The sequence below is a fragment of the Mustela nigripes genome, chromosome 1, assembly GCF_022355385.1.
Source record: "Mustela nigripes isolate SB6536 chromosome 1, MUSNIG.SB6536, whole genome shotgun sequence".
In the NCBI taxonomy this organism is placed as follows: domain Eukaryota; kingdom Metazoa; phylum Chordata; class Mammalia; order Carnivora; family Mustelidae; genus Mustela; species Mustela nigripes.
Genome location: NC_081557.1, coordinates 257,778,513 through 257,798,729, shown reverse-complemented (window position 1 = coordinate 257,798,729; position 20,217 = coordinate 257,778,513). Strand labels below are relative to the sequence as shown.

The window sequence follows — 20,217 nt, the reverse complement described above, 5'->3', positions numbered from 1 at the left end:
TTTCTGTGCAGTGACTGGACTGCCTTGGTCAGAGCAGAATGTTTACACTTTTCTTTCTTTCTTTCTTTCTTTCTTTTTTTCCTTCTTTTTATACTTTTCAAACCATCCCATTTTGTTCAGTAGGATCAAGTCTTCTTCATTCAAGCCTGACAGCAATAGCTAACATCAAGCAAGCACTTGCTCTTTATTCATTCTCGTATCTCTGTAGGAGTCATCTGCATTTTCCAGATTAATAAACTCGGGCTCTAATAAATGAGGTGAGGTTACGTGACTAGTGAGTGCAAAGGCATTTTGTCTGAAAACAAACAGGGCTCTTTTCCAACCCACACATGCAACCAACCTCTCTTCAAAGAGCTGGTGAGGCTACTGTGATTAAAGCAACCTCTTAAAAAAAAAAGTAATGTGAGAAAAACATTGCCTATTTTCTGTTGAAGACTATAAGATACATGCACGATTGGCTAGAAGAGGTTAAATATCATGTAAAAATTCAGAAAATAGTGTAACACTGTGCTGTCCTCAAACATATTCTTAAGAGCCTGACCCATAACAGTGCATGATGCATGCATTAAGGTGAACCCAATAAATCAGCTACTATCAGCTTCTTCTTCCTCATGAGACATCAACCCAGAGACCCTCTTAATATCTGACAGATCATATACAGGACAGTTTAAACAGATGAGTGGGATATTGAGAAAACCATCTGGGCAATCAGAGAAAGTAGGAGATTTTCCTCTTAATTATCCAGGTAATGTCTTAATTCTTCACCTCTTTTCAAAGTGATTCTGACAAACTGTAGGAAGACAAGACTAGAACCCAATCTTTTCACTCCTTATTGCATATATCCTTCACTTAAATTTCATTGTCTCTGAAGAAAGCAGAGCAACGTCACTTCAAAGAATTTATTGCCCATATTGGGCCAACCACTGTGTTAAACATTACTGTTGTAAGAAGAAGAAAGAGAACACAGGCACAGAAATAAGAGATTTAAAAAAAAAAAAAACACAATGGTGATAGCTGATGGGTTAATGGATGCTATCTTCTAATTATTTCTATTTTCTCAGTGAAATGGTTTTAAGGCCATCAGCTGAGGGTGAAGATGAAAGAGGAGGTATTAAAGATTTGAGAATATAAAGTATGAAATAATCTTCTATTTCTCACAGTAGGAGAAAGAATAACTAAGGAAGTATGATGCCTAGGAAGCATTACGACCAACTTGAAGTTAGTGCTCCGGCAATTTAAAATGAGACTCATCAGCAAAATTGAGTATTTTTTCCCAGCCATGTTTATATAAACACAAAGTAGGTGTAATTTGTTTTTAGCCATGGTTGGAGTTTTGCTATATGATGATTAAATGATATAAAGAGAGAAGACTCCAAGACTGAAGAGGTATGCCAGGAATGAGTAGAATTAGGGACCATGGGCTTTTTGCCAAGTAAGAGAGCAATGCCAACATGAGAGTGACGGGAGACAGTGAAAACATAGTAGGATGTGTGGTGTATAAGTCCCAGTGGGGTACTAAGGCAGTTGTGGTAGTTGCAGAGTTAGGTGATTAAATTTAGATTATGGAGGGGACACCTGGGTAGCTCAGTGGGTTAAAGCCTCTGCCTTCGGCTCAGATCATGATCCCAGAGTCCTGGGATCGAGCCCCACATCGGACTCTCTGTTCAGCAGGGAGCCTGCTTCCCTTCCTCTCTCTCTGCCTGCCTCTCTGCATACTTGTGATCTCTCTCTCTCTCTCTAATAAATAAATAAAATCTTAAAAAAATAAAAATTAAAAATAAATAAATTTAGATTATGGAGGAATTGATACTATTGGCAATGACAAGACATAGAGCATAGTATGAGACTGGGCAGCTGAGGTGGGGAGAAGGACACAGTGGCACCAGAACATGAAACAGAACATGACCAATTTTGTTGTAGAGCGAAATATGTAGAGGAAGCTTCAAGGTTGCTTCTAACTGGAATAGGATTGCAGTGAAAGGAACTGGACCTTAAAAGGAGAAGGCATTCAAGTAGCACACTGAAAGGTTTCCAGTAATGGTAATGCCAGCAGCTGCAAAAAGAGGAGGTTAGAAACACAGAGAAAGAGAATATTTGAGGCAGAAGGGGTGAATGTAAGGAACAGACTAGCACATGTGCAGGAAAGTAAGAACCCAAAAGTAAGTTAGACACAATAAATGAAAGACACTACCTATATTTAAAGTTGTCCAGTGGGTTCCTATAACTCTTCGAATTATCAGTACTTTGCCATCACCTTCAGGGTCCGTGATCTGATCCTTGCTTGTCTCTCTGGCTGAACTTTTTCTCCTCTTTCTTGGATCTACCATGATCCAGCACTCTGGCCTGATTTCTTTCAGGAACTCAGGAAGATCACCTTTGTTCCGTCTCTAGAAACTTGCTGCCACCTTGTTGCTCTTTACCTAGCTCTTCTAGAAGCTTCCCAATTCACTTCTCAATTCATCTTCGCAATTCATCTCTCAGCTGAAACGGCATCTCTCCAGGGATAACTCCCCACTACTCAGTTAAGCACCCTCTCCCCCTAGCTTCCATTCGCTCTCTATTCATTAATACACTTTGTTTTCAAGAGTTGAGATTTATTCTTTGGCTTGTTTTATTTTTGGCCTCCTTCCACTAGCTTGTGAGCGTCACAAAAGGAGGAAACTTGCCAGTCTTGTTTGCCACAGTTTTTCCGGGAGCAGAATCAGCTCTTAGCACATAATGAGGTCTCTCTAAATATTTCCTCAATGAATGATTGGATGAATGAATGAATACAATCCAGCGAGTTTAGGTCTGCATAATGAGAAATATTTGAGAGATTTTGAATGACAGAGTCACACTATTAGAACTGTATATTTGGAAAATAATTCTGGTAGCAACATTGTAGAATGTATTTAAGGGGAAATTATCTAGATAATTAATTAATAGATAAAGAGATCTATTAATGGCTACTGTGATTGTCCAGATGAAATACATCTAATGCCTGAAGTAGGATGGTGTAAAGGACATGAAAAGAAGGGGCCAAATGGGAAAGACCATTCAGAAGTTGACTGGCTTCGTGAAGCAGTTGTGCAAGGGAAATGTTCTATGATTCTGAGTTCCAGAAAGTGGGTAATCTAGAAAATTATAGATAATTTTATTAACACATATACTTGCTTTTTAAAAATGTGATTTAAAAAAGTAAAGGAAGTAAAGGAAGAGTTTAACACGAAATGAACAGATTACGGTGGAAAGAAGGTGATACCATAAGAACAAAGCAGAAGAAATGAGTAGAAGGAAGAAAAGAAAACCAAAAGCTACCATGGAAAGGGAAAGAGAAAAACAGAAAAGATTAATGAAGATGTGGAGAAATTTTTACATTGTTGATAGGAATGTAAAATTGTGTAGACACTTTGGAAAAGTTTAGCAGTTCTTCTTAATGTTAAGCATAGAGTTATCGTATGACCCAGAAGTTCCACTCTTATCTCTATATGAAAAATAAATGAACACACATGTCCACACAAAAATTTGAACATGAATGTTTACAGCAGCATTATTCATAACAGCCAAAAAGTAGGAACAATTCAAGTCTCCATTAGCTGAACAAGGGACAAATAAAATATAACATATCATAAAATGGATTATTATTTGGCAATAAACACAAATGAAGTCCTACCTTCCACTATGGAAACCAGCATGGGGTAATACATGCCATCACATTGATAAATTTTGAAAATATTATGCTAAGTGATGGAGGACAAATACAAAAGGTCACATAATTCTGTTTATGTGAAATGTCAAGAATAAACAAATCTGTAGAGACAGAGAATAGATTTATGGCTGTCTAGAGTCGGGGAGTTAGGAAAAAAATAGAGAGAGACTCTTAATGGGTACAGAGTTTCTGTATACGGTGATAAAGGTTTGAAAATTGATTGTCGTGATGTTAAACAATTTTTGGAATACACTAAAACCTAAAAACCATCGAGTTGTACGCTTTAAATGAGTGAACTGTAGGGCATAAGAATTATATCTCAATAAAGCTGCTAAAGTAACAAAGGAAGGAAGGAAGGAAGACACTAAAAAGCTCTGGCAGCTCAAAATATGTTTTGACTAGATGTAAAAACTCCTGACAGTTATTGTTCACTGAACCTGTCAGTTTCCTACCTATCATTACCCTTCCTTTTTGACACTCATGTGACTTCTCCAGCAGTATCACACCCTTCTTTCAACAGTTTTTTCTGACTCAAGAAAGGCTTTCCTTCATTTTCTTTTCACATTTTAAATTTTATGTTATTTTATTTATTTTTATTTAAATTCAAGTTAATATATTGTATAGTATTGGTTTCAAGAGTACAATTAGTGATTCATCACTTACATATAACAGCCAGTGTTCATCCCAGCAAGCGCCCTCCATAACACCCATCATCCATTTATTGTCCATCTCCCCACCTATCTCTCTTCCAGCAACCCTCAGTTTATTCTCTACATTTAAGAGTCTTTCGTGTTTTGCCTCCCTCTCTGTTTGCCTCTTATTTCATTTTTCCTTTCCTTCCCCTATGTTCATCTGTTTTGTTTCTCAAATTTTACATATGAGTGTAATCATGTATTTCCCACTGGTCATTATAGTGACAGTAGAACTTGTTCATTAAAAAGTTTTTGTAGCCAGTACATCAGAGCATGCTACAATGTTCAAAACAAAACTTGCTTTTTTGTGGAGGTCAAAATTTGTTGTTAAACCACAGTAGGAAAAGAATGATTAAGGATAAATGATGCTTAACTAATAATCTTAGTAAAGAAGACACACAAATGGCTAACAGACACATGAAAAAATGTTCATCATCATTAGCCACCAGGGAGATTCAAATCAAAACCGCATTGAGATACCACCTTACCCCAGTTAAAATGGCCAAAATCAACAAGACAGTAAACAACAAGTGCTGGAGAGGATGTGGAGAAAGGGGAACCCTCCTACACTGTTGGTGGGAATGCAAGTTGGTACAGCCACTTTGGAAAATAGTGTGGAGATTCCTTAAGAAATTAAAAATAGAGCTATCCTATGACCCCACAATTGCACTACTGGGTATTTACCCAAAAAAAAAAAACTGATGTAGTGAAAAGAAGAGCCATCTGTACCCCAGTGTCCATAGCAGCAATGGCCATAGTTGCCAAACTGTGGAAAGAACCAAGATGCCCTTCAACGGATGAATGGATAAAGAAGATATGGTCCATATATACAATGGGTATTATGCCTCCATCAGAAAGGATGACTATCCAGTTTTTGTATCAGCATGGATTGGACTGGAAGAGATTATGCTGAGTGAAATAAGTCAAGCAGAGAGAGTCAATTATCATATGGTTTCACTTACTTGTGGAGCATAAGGAATAACACAGAGGACATTGAGAGATGGGGAGGAGAAATGAGTTGGGGGAAATCTGAGGGGTTGGGTAAGCCTGGTGGTGGGTATTAAGGAGGGCATGTATTGCATGGAGTGCTGGGTGTGGTGCATAAATGATGAATTTTGGAACACACACACACAAAAAGTAATTCAATTTAATTTTTATATATATATATATATTAGTAAGAGAGGGAAAACGTACCGATAAAATAAGCTGTGTTGGCCAAAGTGGGTGCAGTACCATTCTGGCCACTTTATCTTCAGTAGCCCAGGTCAATGGCTTACACATCCTTTTTGGTCCTCATCAGGTTTTAATTGCCTCAGTACTTTAAAATTTCCTTCAAGGAAAAGCTTCTCATGGAACTTCACCATGTAAATTTGCATTAATGAGCAGAATTTGGAGAGTAGCTCTCTCTGCTCTTGATTACCCCCTTTTGAACTCTTATCAACTAAAACACCAGCTATTTTAATTATGACATCAGTCAACTTTTCATTTATGAAACATTATGTCTTTCTTATTTGCATAATGTAGAGTTACAGAAACAAGACACACAGCTTGTCAGAACATGAAACATAAAAGGAAGCACAAATCTTCATTTAATCTTCCGCACAACTTTTAGTTAGTATTTCTACTCACATCACAGATTTTATGCAAGTCTCATCACATCTGGTGCTACAATTAAAATCATCATCATCATCACCGCTAAGCCACTGTTATTATGAATAATAATACCATCACCTCCTGATATTTGCATAACAACAGCTTTCTTCCAGAGTTATTCTGCCTTCCCTGGCCAATGGATTAAAACCCCATCCAGATGATTCACCCATCTTGTCTTGTCTTAAGCTTTCTCATACCCATTATTGTAATTTTTTCCCTATGGATGCTCCGAATGTGAAAGTCTGATTATGCCTACCTCTGAAACCTGGGATTTCTCTTGAAGGCTCTGGTAGTCCCCCTTCTCTCAAGCTTAGACCCTGTTATCTGCCAGAATTCTGCATGGAAATCATCAGGGCTTTGATAGTCTCCCTAGGGGCTTCCCAGTCTGTGCATAGTTTCTTTCCTGTGTTGTCACTTATATATCAAGGTCCTGGGCAACAGTTCTTATCTCTTTCCTTCATAAATAGCACATCCACTATCAGCACATGCTTTTCACCAGCTCACTCCATTTCATCAAGTACAAACTCCTTGGTATCTTTTTCTGCTGCTTTTGATAATTTAAATAAATAAATAAATAAATAACCAAAACTCCTAAGTCTTCACCATGTTTTAGTAACTATTCCAAGTGCTCATATGTAAATTAACTCATTTAGTCTTTGCAATAATCCCACAAAATGAGTATTATTACCCCCATTTGGTAAAAGGATCTGAGACACAATGAGATTGAATGCCCAAGGTCCCATAGTAGTGGAGCTGGGATAAAAAATTGGGTAGACTGGCTGCAGAACCCACACTCCCAACTACTATGAACAACCTCTTTCAGAGACCATAAACCCTTCAAATGTGGCCATGGCTGTGGCAAAAAGAAATCCTTTTCTCTCTCATCTTTGAATCACTGAGGGACAATATTTTGGTTATATAAAGCATTTTAAAAGCTCCAAGAAAAATAATAGATGCTAGGAGAGTTATCTAAAGGGAAGAACCTGAATATATACCTTGGTAAAATAAAATTGTGACATTGACTGGCTGACACTGATAAGAGCAAGAAGAGTCCATTCCATTCTGCTGAGCTTTGGTTCAGGAACTACCTCCCATGAGAGTCTGGATAATGAACCACTCAGAATGTTACCAAAGGCAGGGGAGAGATCAATGCTTTGACTCTTTGTGAAAGGTTTTCTAGATTGACCTGCTTGGATGAATAGCTTTTGTCACTGCTCCTCTTTGCTTTGGCATAAAAACCTCAAAGGTGAGGTCACTTATATTGTTTTGTTTGTTTGTTTGAATGTCAAAGTCTTCTCTAAGGCTGGTTTTTCCTACACTGTAGTGAATCTGTTTAGTCATCTGTCTGGGATAAATCCGACCAAAATTAATTCTTTGAATTGGAAGGATTAGGGGGAGGAAGAAACTAGAAAGGAAAGAGAAGGAGAGAATTGTCTTTTAGAGATTTTTAAGTGCAAAATTTGTAACTGTATCTTGATTTCAGGTAAATGCTTATGCTTGTTTTTTGTCCTAATTCATCTCTAACAAAACTCTCTGCTAAAAATAGTTTTTGTGTTACAAATAGTTTAGGGTCAACTCCTCTTTTATGACACATTATTTTATTTAGTAGACAAATATTTACCAAGTACCTATGAGGTTCAGGGTCCACCAATCTGGAATAATCACTGATATCAGCCATTGAAATTAATTAATGTGTAAGTTAAAATTAGATCAGTACTGAAAAAAATCAGTGAGAAAAAAATATTTAATTTTTTAAAAAATATCTAGGAATAAATATTTTGTGCATGTCTACATAATTAAGAAAATGTACTCAAACAATTTTTCAACTGTGACCCATACATAAGTCACAATGACGTGTCTGGTGTTAGAAGTTCAACAGGAAACCACACCCTTTTGATAATGAGAGTTCTGTTGTAAAATAAACTTCCTCCCTATCAACGGTTTTCTGTATTGGACTCCGAAGAGAAGACAGTGAGAAGATGGGCCCAGCATTTTTTAACTTGAAAAAATTATCATTTTCAACCATTATTTCTTCCAAAGAGAAATCATTAGTCCTCTGAAATTTTCTTAGAAATACTCTATCACTCTAGTAGCAATTTGTGTACACTGTGTTCCTTCCCTATAGACTCTAAGTTCCTTGAGAGGAAGATGTATTGAAGATTCTTCATTATATTCCTGTTTTGTGCATAGCAATGTTCAATAAATGTTTACTCAGTTAGCTAATGAACACATGCATTGATTAGGTTTACCTCTATTCTCGTTCATAAATTCTACTTCCTTATGTCTGTCCTTGAGAAATCTTTGTCCTTGTCTCCTGTCTCCTGGTCTTTGTTTATGCTTTCCCTCTTCTTGACGTACCCATCATTCTTGCTGATTCCTCCTCCTCAGCTTCCAAATCACAGTTCAAAGGATAAGGTCTCTAAGCAAAACCATTTGTACCAACTCATGTCTCATAACTTATTGGGCATAATTCCATCACGACATTTATCACTTGTATTTTACTGGTTACTTAGTGTGTCACTAGATCACATGTTCTTAAAGATAGGACAGTATGTCTTATTCATTTTTCAATCCCAAACAGAAAGTATTCGGCACACAGAAGAAACTTGGTAAATGTTAACTGAATGAGCTCATAATTACCTATGATCTTCTATTAGTAAAGATGGTAAATATTTTCATCAGTTCTTTCCTTGCCCCAGCAGGACCCCCGCTCTTCTAAAGATACGTCAGATGTCTGTAGATTTTAATAATCTTGTCTTGATACCAACCAAAGAGTAGCAAGCCAGGGTAACTCTAGATCTTTCCAGAAACACAGCAGAACTAAGAACTAGTTCTACCTGACTGAGATACTTAACAGAGCTCAGGTTGATGGTTCTGGGGTGAGGAAATTGCCTGTAGCTTCTTTGCCCAGATACCAGAATACAGAAGTATCCCCACTTTTTTCAGATTGTTGATGCCAAAACGGCTCTCTCAGTTGATATCTTTGATTAGTAAGTGGGGATCTACTTTCTACTTTACCACAGCCATCTACCAACCCAGAGAAGGTAATTCTTTTTTCTGCTTTTTCATGTATAATTTTATCAGAATAGTATATTTAACTTTCAGAGCCATATTCTTGCCCAGTGCTCCTGTGAATTAGATCTTCTGGGACAACCCATGCCAGTCTCATTCTGGCCTGCCTCAACTCCGTAATTGTGCAGATTTGGTCTCTAGGCTGTGGGCTCTGATTCTGGGATAGGGACAGAACTTTGTCACATTTCTCTGACTCCACATAGGTTTCCCAAATGTCAGTCATTTATATACAACTTTCATGCTTTTTACCATATTTACATACTACTAGTATCATTATTGCCTTAATATTTTTCTTTAAATTGATTAATTATTTACTAAAGTAAATACAGCCTTATCTTACCTAATACCATCGGTTAAAAATCATAGGTCTGAAATCTTATAACACTATGAAATAGATATTCATCAAATACACCAGTGGTTCTCACACCATGAAGTCCCTGGGTCCAAAGATCTGAGCTATCACTATTTATTTGTTTGTTCATTATATTGGTGATCTCTTTTTGGTTTACCTATTATTTCTTCCTTAGAGTTCTATTTTCTTTTCTCCAACCCATCCTATTTTAGATGCTTTTCATATGCATTACAGATTATTCGTTTTATAAACGGAGATTATAGGATTAAGTATAGAGTTTTGAAAAAATTTCCAAAAGCCCAAAACCCAGTTCCAACTCCCTCAACATCCAATTTTGAGGTTTTATCTTTATTATTATTTTTTATTTAGGTATAGTTATATACAATGTTATATTATTTCACATGTACAACTACTAATTGCTAAGTTTATGCATTCTGCTATGTTTACCACAAGTATAGTGACATTTGTCCCATTACATTGCTAATATCATATCATTGACTGTGTCCAACTCCAAGGGTTTAGTAATCACTCTGAGCCTTGTTGGTTCATGCCAAAATGAGAAGAGTGACCCAGAAGCCCTCATTCTTTGAGGCTTTTTGGATTTGAAGCCCATGAACCAAATATATGTTATTTGACCATTTACAAAGAAAAACATATTTCAGAACATTAGCATGATGAACCAGGAAGTATATGAAACAGTAGTTAACTGCTATATAATTCTGACTTTTTAAAATCGAAATATAAAGTCAAATGTCAATCAGTGATATTTTTCATTGTCAGTATTTTTCTAACTTTATAGAACAATATATTCAGGTATTACCAAATGCAATATGGGCTAAACACAAATTCTAGAAAAAAACATTCTATATCAAAACTAGGCAAAACTAAGGTTTTAGCATTTAAGTTCTGTTTGACTTTAATACACAACTCTCTCTCAAAAGGCCAGCAATATTGGGTCGAAGGACAAGTTCACTGAGACCGTGGATGACAGCCCTTATTGTCACAGCTGTTGTGTTGGTTCTAGCGATAATCATCGGTCTCCTTGTTTATTTTTTGGCGTTTGGTAAGTCTATCCCATTGTATTCTTTTAAAAACTTGAAGATCTACTCAATCTATTTCAACCCTAGTATTTTCTAATATTTTGAAGTGTAATTTTCATTGCAACAATAATTTTCTTAAATATATGTAAGCTTTGCAGAATGCAGTATTGGTATAAACATATCTACATTTGGGAAATGATCATCCTTTATAAAAATTAATTCTAGCATTTAAAAGTTTAACTGGCTCACATAATATTACCTCGTGAACAATGCAATACATCTTATGCTATTATATAGTTTAATAATATTTAATGCACTGAAAGTAAAAACATTATTTTAGTAGCAATTCTGACTTCAAGGTTAACTTATGAGAATATATTACATTCTATCATGATCTAATTAATAGCTTAAATTTATGAATTTAAGCTATTACACTAACAGGTAATAATTTTGTCATAAAACAACTGACAACCACATGACTATGAAAACATGTGATATTAAAAATGAGTTAGAAATGCTTGCAAATCATATATATGATAAAGGATTAATATCCAAAATATATAAAGAACTCAAATAACTCAATAGCAAAAAGCCAGACAATCCAGTTTGGGAATGGGCAGAAAACCTGAATAGACATTTTTCCAAAAAAGATATACAAATGGCTAATAGGCACATGAAAAGATACTCAACATCTACTCATCATCAGGGAAATATAAATCAGAACCACAATGAAATATCACCTCATACCTGTTAGCATGGCTAGTATCAAAAAGAAAAGTAACAAGTATTGACAAGGATGTGGGAAAAAAGGGAAACCTTGTACACTGTTAGAGTATAAATTGGTACAGCCACTGTGGGAAACAGTATGGGAATTCCTCAAAAAATTAAGAATAGACCTACCAGATGAGTTAGCTAATCTACTTCTGGGCATTTATCTGAAGAAAATAAAAACACTAATTTGAAAAGACATATACACTCCCAAGTCCTCTGCAACATTATTTACAATAGCCAAGATACAAAAACAACTTAAGTGTCCAACTATGAACACATAAAGAAGATATGATATACATGTATGTATATCACATATATATATGCATATATGGAGTATATACAAATATCAAATTATTATATTATATACCTGAAATTAGTATAATATTATATACCAATTTTAGTTTAAAAAAAAGGGGGGTATTGGCCATAGTTATCACATGTTTAATTCCCAAGAGTTCGTCATTATAAGACTTTTTTGCATGTTATTGCTTCTACTTTGATATTTATGCAGTTCAAATGAACTAAAGAGAAACCATCCATTTTTGTTCTCCCTTCCAGATCAGAAATTTTACTATTACCAGACCTCATTCCAGATCCCCAGTATTGAATATAATCCTGACTTTTCAGCTGAACACTCAAAAATGAGAAGAGACTTGAAACAAAAAGTCAATAATGAAGTAAGTCTGTCATCACTCCTACTCTGACAATACTTTGGTGAAGAAGTTTAAAATAAAGTAAGAGATAAGCCGATAATATCAAATTATATCTATGTTGGGGATGCCAGATAAAATATAAAATTCTTAGTGAACTTCAATTTTTTTAAAGATTTTTATTTATTTATTTGACAGACATAGATCACAAGTAGGCAGAGAGGCAGGCAGAGAGAGAGGGTGAAGCAGGCTCCCCGCTGAGCAGAGAGCTTGATGCAGGGTTCAACTCCAGGACCCTGGGATCATGACCTGAGCCAAAGGCAGAGGCTTTAACCCACTGAGCCACCCAGATGCCCCTCTCAGTGAACTTTTAATTTTAATCCTACTGAAAATATATTTCATTCAACATTTTAAACATGCCTATACTAAAAATGACCCATTTTTTATCTGAAATTAAAACTTAACCATATTTTTGTTTGCTAATCCTGGCAACTTTAAAATTGGAAAATAAAACAGGGCAAAGAATAATTGCACCAAAGACTGAATAATAGGATCCCAACAGAAAGCTCAAATACAAAGAAAAACAAATTAATAGAGTAATCTGGAAACACAGTTCAATCATTTAGACACAATGATACAGTGATACACTACTACGTATCACTGTATTATTAAGCACCTAATGTGTGTATGACCCTAATACATTTCTCATTAGGCACCTTACACAAAACCTTTATTCCTGAAAATATACCACATAAACATACAGACAAGCTCTTCTACTGAAGACTTCAGTTGTGTACACAGCTTCTACTGAGCCTAGCACTGACCAAAGATGACAGATCATTCTTGCCAGGTTCTTTATCCATTTCCCAACAAAAATGAGCTGATGAAATGAATTAAAGGAAGGAACTGAGTTGGTTGGCATGTCTTTTCAAAAATACATCTGAAGGAAATTTTGATTAAAGAAAATTGATCAAGGTAGGTGTAGTTTTTGTAGGAAGCAATATATTGAGTTTCATACATCTAAGCTTTGAAGTCAAGAACATCTAGATTCATATCCAAATTATACTTCTTGACAGTTTATGAGTTTTGGAAAAGCTACTTTAGCCCTCAAAGTTTCAACTACAAAACAAAGATAATTTCTCCTATCTCTCTGAGTTATCCTGAAGACTGGTTTATGTTGCAAATAAAAAGTATGACAAATTATGTCTGAATAAACATTAGCATCTGTTTCCTGTGCTCTCACATAACTTTCATACACCTTTGTTAAAGTGCTTACCACCTTGTAACATCATTATGATTTTGTAGGTCTATGCCCCTCTGAATTTGTGAGGGGCTAAGTCTACTTACTCATATTTTCTGTTGCCTGGAATTATGTCTGCCACATGGGAAGACCATAAAAATACACTTCAGTGAGATGACTAGTAAATAAATGGCCTACTCACTAGAACTGGCCGTCTCCTCTAGAGTATAAATGGAGCCAACATAAAGAAGGAAAGTATAGTAATTTAGACCAGAAGTTGGCAATTTTTTTTTTCTCTAAGATGCCAGATAGTCAAGTATTTTCAGCTTCGCAGGCTATGTGGTTTCTGAAACTCTTTAAATCTATCATTGTAATGCAAAAGCAGCCATGAGAAATACATCAACAAATTTGTATGGCTATGGTCCAATAAAACTATTTATGGACACTGAAAGTAGAATTTTGTTAAATGCTTAGATGTCACAAAATATTATTCGTCTTCTGGGTTTTTTGACTGTTAAAAAAATGTGAAGATCATTCCTAGATGATGGGTCAGACAAAAACTGTGGCTGTCTGGATTTGCCCTACAGGCTAGAATTTGCTGACCACTAATTTAGAAATACTGTCCTAGGAAATACTGTCCTAGGAGAAATGATTAAAACTAGTGCCTAAAATGAATTTTAGAAACTTCTTGTAGCACTCAATAATCTAAACTCTTTATATGTTCAATTATAATGTATGGTTCACAAAGCTGTGATTTCAAAAGACAGCAAAAAATGATGAATTTGGAAAGAAAAGGGAAGGAGGCAGGCAGAAAACTTTCAATTATATGTAAGATATGTAAAGGTCATATATAAAAATATATAAATGAATATAGAAAATCTGGAAGTACATAACAAAAATGTAAATAGCAGGTTCTCTGTACCGTGATTTGGAAATTATTTTAATGCTTTTCACTTTACTTTGCTGTATTGCTTGCTTTTTATAACTTTTTACAATGAACATGTATTTGTTTTGCCAAATAAATGTATGTGTGTACATAAAACTATTTCCTTAAAAAACAAATTTCCCTTCATAATTGGAAGGAAAACATGTGGTCATTCAATTTTTTTTAAAGATTTTATTTATTCATTTGACAGACAGAAATCACAAGTAGGCAGAGAGGCAGGCAGAGAGAGAGAGGGAAGCAAGATCCCCACCGAGCAGAGAGCCCGATGCAGGGCTCAATCCCAGGACCCTGGGATTATGACCTGAGTCAAAGGCAGAGGCTTAACCCACTGAGCCACCCAGGTGCCCTGGTCATTCATTTTTAATAACTATTTATTTTTCAATAAATATGTTTACCAAACTATGTAGTATGACATGACATGGCACTTTACCAGAAAAAAAATTGATAAATTCGTTGAGTGAAAAGTATTTATTCAACTAAAATGACATACAAGTGGCATGTATAGTTTTGTCTTATTCTAATTAATCATTTCATGTATGTTTCTTGGTAAGTATATTCTTTTTAGGGAAGTACCTGATAAATATACATTCTCATCCCCTCCTCCATTTACCTACCACAGGATCAAAATATGGTCCAAAAACTTCACTAAAGCCTACAAAACCGATCCTTCAATCACAACCATGATGATGATAACTGAGCTTGACTGATAGTGGCTGTTAATTCCATACACCATCAAATTTTTCAAAGAAATTCAGTCTCAGCACTTCCATCCTAATGTATCTTTTATACTGGCTACTGAAATACCTAGCTTAATTCAACTCTTGATATATATCAGACATCTTTGATCATGTGACAAGTTGTTCAAGTATCAACATCCAATTTTAGAGGTGACCTTATGACAAGAGAATTATGCCCAAATGAGTTTTCTGAGGATAGTTGCAAACAATCTTAGAAATAATACTGTGAATTTTATACAGGCATTTTTGTGATATGTTGAAATATGTGAATTGATGTTTTAAAAAGTTCTACACTGTTTTCTTTTCTCAGATAGAGAATATATTTCGAAGATCCAGTTTAAATCATCATTACATCAAGTCTCATGTTGTTGACTTTAGGTAATCACAACGAATTAATTTTTATGATAAAAGGAAACTGTATCACTTATGTTTCATTGTTTGATTTGTGGACAGGATCTAAAAAATCTTAAATTTATCAAGAGCAAAAATATTTTAATATTATTACATTTAATTGTCATTTCTTCTTTACAGAGTACTTATAAGGAAATAACTTCTTAGCTTGGGTAGTGATACAACATATTCTACCAGTTGTCCTCTTAAAGACTATTGCATTCAGCAAAGGAATCTTGTAATCCTTGAAAATACTCTTCTCTTTTTTACTTACTTTATACACACATACAAAGTTGATGGATTTAATAAGCATTTTTTATGTATTTTTCCAGAAAAAAATATAGAATGCTAAGATACTCTGCTTTCTCTGAATATGATTGAATTATACAAGAAGGGGATAATTTCAGTATTAACAACTATATGATACAGGAAGGAAGGAAATCCACAACAGCATAATATATAAAGTACTCATGTTGTATTTTCTTGAAGATATAACTAATGCTTAAATACTAAAGTATAAAACAATTATAAATGAGGCAATTACTCATTCATTGATTCTGGTGTTTTTCTTTTTCAGTTCAAGTAATGATGGTTTGAAAACAGACGTATTGCTTAAGTTTCAGTTTGCTTCTAACCATGCAGACACAGTAAAAAGGCAAGCTGACAACATTTTGCATCAGAAGTTGAAATCAAATGAAAGCTTCTTGAAGATAGATACTTCATTACCTTTTCTGAAAGGCAAGAAATCCCATTTTCCTTCCCTTGTTAGAGTTTATCATTTTCACATTCTTCTCATCTACAGGGAAAGCTTTATTTCACCATAAAATGAAACCACTTTTCATTTTTAAATTTCTCATTTACTTGATAATAAACCAATCTCCACACAATCAACACCAAAGATTTTCTTACTTTGATTAGTGTGGAGAGAAGTATGAGACAAAAATTATATGGTAACCCAAATATAATATTTCTTTTTTTTTTAAGATTTTGGTGGAGTTCTTTAAATTAATTAAGCATTTATGAGATAAAAACCTAAACTCTGCTACTGATCTAGTAATCTGTGGTGCCTGGTTCTTTCAGCCGTACCACTCTCTCCAATCAGAATCCAGAATGGAAGAGTGGTGTGAACACAGAAATCACTTGAGGGATACAAACATGATTTGGCTCCTGTGAAAGGAGACTTGTCATTTTTTTCCTGACACTATCATGAGCCTTCCTACAGCATGCAGGATAGGACTGGCCCAGGGCATGGAGGAGACAAGAAGAAAAATGCCAGACCCTGATGATAGCTGTGTCTGGCGTAAAGGCACCATGTCATTTGCCTCACAGGCATAAGCAACTGCGTAATAGATATTTGGGGTATAAGATTAAACAAAGCTCATGATAATTCCAAGGCTATTGTTAACCTAACATATACTAACCTTGAAGTTGCCATATTTAACAAGAATTTGTATAAGCTATGAAATGAGACACTAAGGTTGACTTGTAATTACAGTTACTAATAAGTTTTCCCTTGGTAGTTTTCCCCCCAAAACTGTCCCAGAGGGCTAGAGCAGATATATCATAATATTCTGACAGAAGAGAAGATTGCATTGTAGGTTTGGTGAAAGTCAAAAAGGGGGGGAAAAAAAAAGGCTTGAAGATAAGAACTTGAAGTTTCTTGAGTCATGCCCAACATTGAATTCTGTGAACCATGCAGATAGAACAGAATAAGACTCTGAATCCAGTGCTCTGTGCTTTAGATAGCAAAGACAAGACTTTCTGAAGAAAGCATTTTGTTGAAGGATGTAGTAGGTATGGGTGAAGTTTTGATTTTCAAAATAATTTAATTTAATCTTGAGCTCCCATTAAGCCAAATGTTACAAACCTAAACTCTATCATTTCTGGATCTGTCCACCCTGACTTTGTGGTATTAGGGCACTTAGGTCCTTCATAGTGTTGCTGGATCAAGATGAGAGATTGGTCTATTCAGGTGTCTGTGGCAAACTCTCCATCACCAGATCTCTTGCCAATCAGAGCAAGTTACAGTTAAGACATTCTTCATTCCCATGGAATGGTCTCCTTGGATTTATCATTCATCCTTTCTGTGCTTACCAAGGGTATTCTGAAATTAACTTGTTTATTTTTTATTTCATCTTTTTATGCAAAAGACTGACAAGTCCTTGAACACAGGAAATATGTTTTCTGTAGTTACAGTCACATCCCGAAGATTAGCACAGAACTCAGCAGAGAGCAGGAAATTGGTATTTGTAAAATAACCTATCTTTAGCTCTATAAACTAGCTCATTCTCTTGAAAGTAGGCAGGAAACAAAAGCAATCTTTAATTTAACAAGCACCACAGAACACAGAGGAAACTAGACCATTCTTTCCATATAGAGCTTTAGAACTACAAAAAATACATAAACATTTTAAAAACAAAACTCATAGAAATAATTTCAGTATATACAGTAGAAAAAAAATGTCTGGAATGCATTCCAGGAGGAAGTCTGAAGGTAGTGGTAGGAAGTACCCTAGACTAGAGCTCAGGAGACCCATGTCAACGATAACCACAGTAGGGCAGCCTGGGGTAAGTTACTGAAACTGTCTTAGTTCCTGTTTTGCAAAATGAAATTAGTAGCAACTATGAAACTTTGGAAAGTTAAAAAACTTGAAACTTTGGAACTATGAAACTTTGGAAAGTTAGACTCCTTTGGAAAAAGTTAAAAATGCTTTGAAAAGGACAAGTATAAACATTTTAATGTAATGTATTATTTTATGGACTTTCACAGATATCTTTAGCACCCCTGATCCTAGGAAGTTGGAGAATTGATAACATATCTTGAAAAAGGTAACTGAAAAAACCAAAACACACACATGGCCCCAAAACACAAATACTGGAAGAGTTAGTTGGCAAATATCTTAAGTCTAAAACAGAAGAAACAATGCAGAAAATATTGATATAATCTCTCAAAAGTAACTTATACAGGATCATACTAAAGCTCCAAGGGAAGCTTTGAGTTTGGCTTTCAGAGTTAATAAGTGCAAGTTTGCTAAATAGCCGTCCATGTAGATCTTTTAAAAAATTGTAGAATTAAAAAAATTGTAGACTTTTAGAATTCAAAAAATTGTAGAAATGCTCATGGATAATTAGGTGAATTTTTTTCCTAAAATGTATAGCCTTGTGCTTTATAATATAAAATATGATATATTTTATATTACATAATATAAAATATGTATGGCCTTTCTTCTCATTATATAGAAGTCAGAATTCTCTCCAGTGATTCTGAGTGACAAGGAAAAGGAAGGGAAAGGAAAGGAAAGAAAAGGAAAGAAGGGAATACCTTGGTATACCAAGGTATATATTGTTTCCCCTTACATTTTTGGACTGCACACTATATGATTAGTTCTTCAAATGACAATGTTTAAAATTGTATATAAAAAGAAAAGAAAGATAATTCAGACTTTCTTCCAGGATGCTTGATTTATTTCTTTTCATTTAAATTCAATTAATTAATTGAATTCATTGAAGTTATTAATATATAGTGTATTATTAGTTTCAGAGGTAGAGTTCGGTGATTCATCACTCTTTATAACACCCAGTGCTCATTATATCACATGCCCTCCTTAATGTCCATCACCCAGTTATCCCTTGCCCCCACCTACCAACCCTCTAGCAGCCTTCCGTTTGTTTCCTATGATTGGGTCTCTTAAGATTTGTCTTCTCTGATTTCATCCTGTCTTACTTTTTCCTTTCTTCCCCTATGATCTTCAATTTTGTTTCTTAAATTCCGCATATGAGTGAGATCATATGATAATTGTCTTTCTCTGACTGACTTATTTCGCTTAGCATAATACCCTCTAGTTCTATCCAAATCATTGAAAATAGGCAAAACTTCATTTTTGATGGCTGAGTAGTATTCCTGTGTGTGTGTGTGTGTGTGTGTGTGTGTGTGTGTGTGTGTATGAAAGAGAGAGAGAGAGAGATCTTCTTTACCCATTCATCAGTCAGTGGACATTTGGGCTCTTTCCTTAGTTTGGCTATTGTGGATATTGCTGTTATAAACATTGGAGAACAGATACCCCTTTGGGTCACTACATTTGTATCTTTGGAGTAAATACCCAGTAGTGCAATTGCTGGGTCATAGAGTAGCTCTATTTTCAACTTTTTCAGGAACCTCCATACTGTTTTCCAGAGTGGTTGGGCCAGCCTGTATTCCCACCAACAGTGTAGGAGGGTTCCCCTTTCTCCGTATCCTTGCCAACACCTGTCGTTTCCTGGCTTATTAGTTTTAGCCATTCCAGCTGGTGTGAGGTGATATCTCATTGTGGTTTTGATTTGTATTTTCCTGATGATGAGTGATGTGGAGCACTTTTTCATGTGTCTGTTGGATATTTACATGTCTCCTTTGGAGAAATGTCTATTCATGTTTTCTATCCATTTCTTGGCTGAATTATTTGTTTTTTGGGGATGTTAAGTTTGATAACTTTTTTATAAATTTTGGATACTGCTCCTTTATCTGATAAGACATTTGCAAATATCTCCTCCCATTCTTTCGTTCTTGTCAACTGTTCATTCATGTCTTTTGTTCTTGTCAACTGTTTCCTTTGCTGTGCAATTTTTTTTATCTTTACAAAGTCCCAATAATCATTTTTGCCATTGTTCCCCTTGCCTTTGGAGATGTGTCTAGCAAGAAGTTTCTGCAGCTGAGATCACAGATGTCACTGCCTGTGTTTTCCTCTAGGATTTTAATGGATTCCTATCTCACATTTAGGTCTTTCATCCATTTTGAGTTTATCTTTATGTACAGTGTAAGAAAATGGTCCAGTTTCATTCTTCTGTATGTGGCTCTCCAGTTTTCCCAACACCATTTGTTGAAGAGATTGTCTCTTTTCCATTAGATATTCTTTCCTGCTTTGTCAAAGATCAGTTAACCATAGAGTTCAGGATCCATTACTGTTCCAGTGATCTATGTGTCTGTTTTTGTGCCAGTACCATATACTGTTTT

General features: G+C 35.2%; 1 protein-coding gene across 1 annotated transcript in view; it reads left to right on the top strand.

Moving 5' to 3' along the window:
- Nucleotides 1–1,416: 1,416 nt before the first annotated feature.
- Nucleotides 1,417–20,217, top strand: part of LOC132001804 (transmembrane protease serine 11G-like) — a 32,838-nt gene continuing 14,037 nt past the window's right edge. The window contains exons 1-5 of the mRNA XM_059376724.1: nucleotides 1,417–1,432; nucleotides 10,362–10,520; nucleotides 11,827–11,945; nucleotides 15,152–15,219; nucleotides 15,809–15,969. Of these exons, the coding sequence (XP_059232707.1) occupies nucleotides 1,417–1,432; nucleotides 10,362–10,520; nucleotides 11,827–11,945; nucleotides 15,152–15,219; nucleotides 15,809–15,969 (523 nt within the window). The remainder of the gene's footprint in view (nucleotides 1,433–10,361; nucleotides 10,521–11,826; nucleotides 11,946–15,151; nucleotides 15,220–15,808; nucleotides 15,970–20,217) is intronic.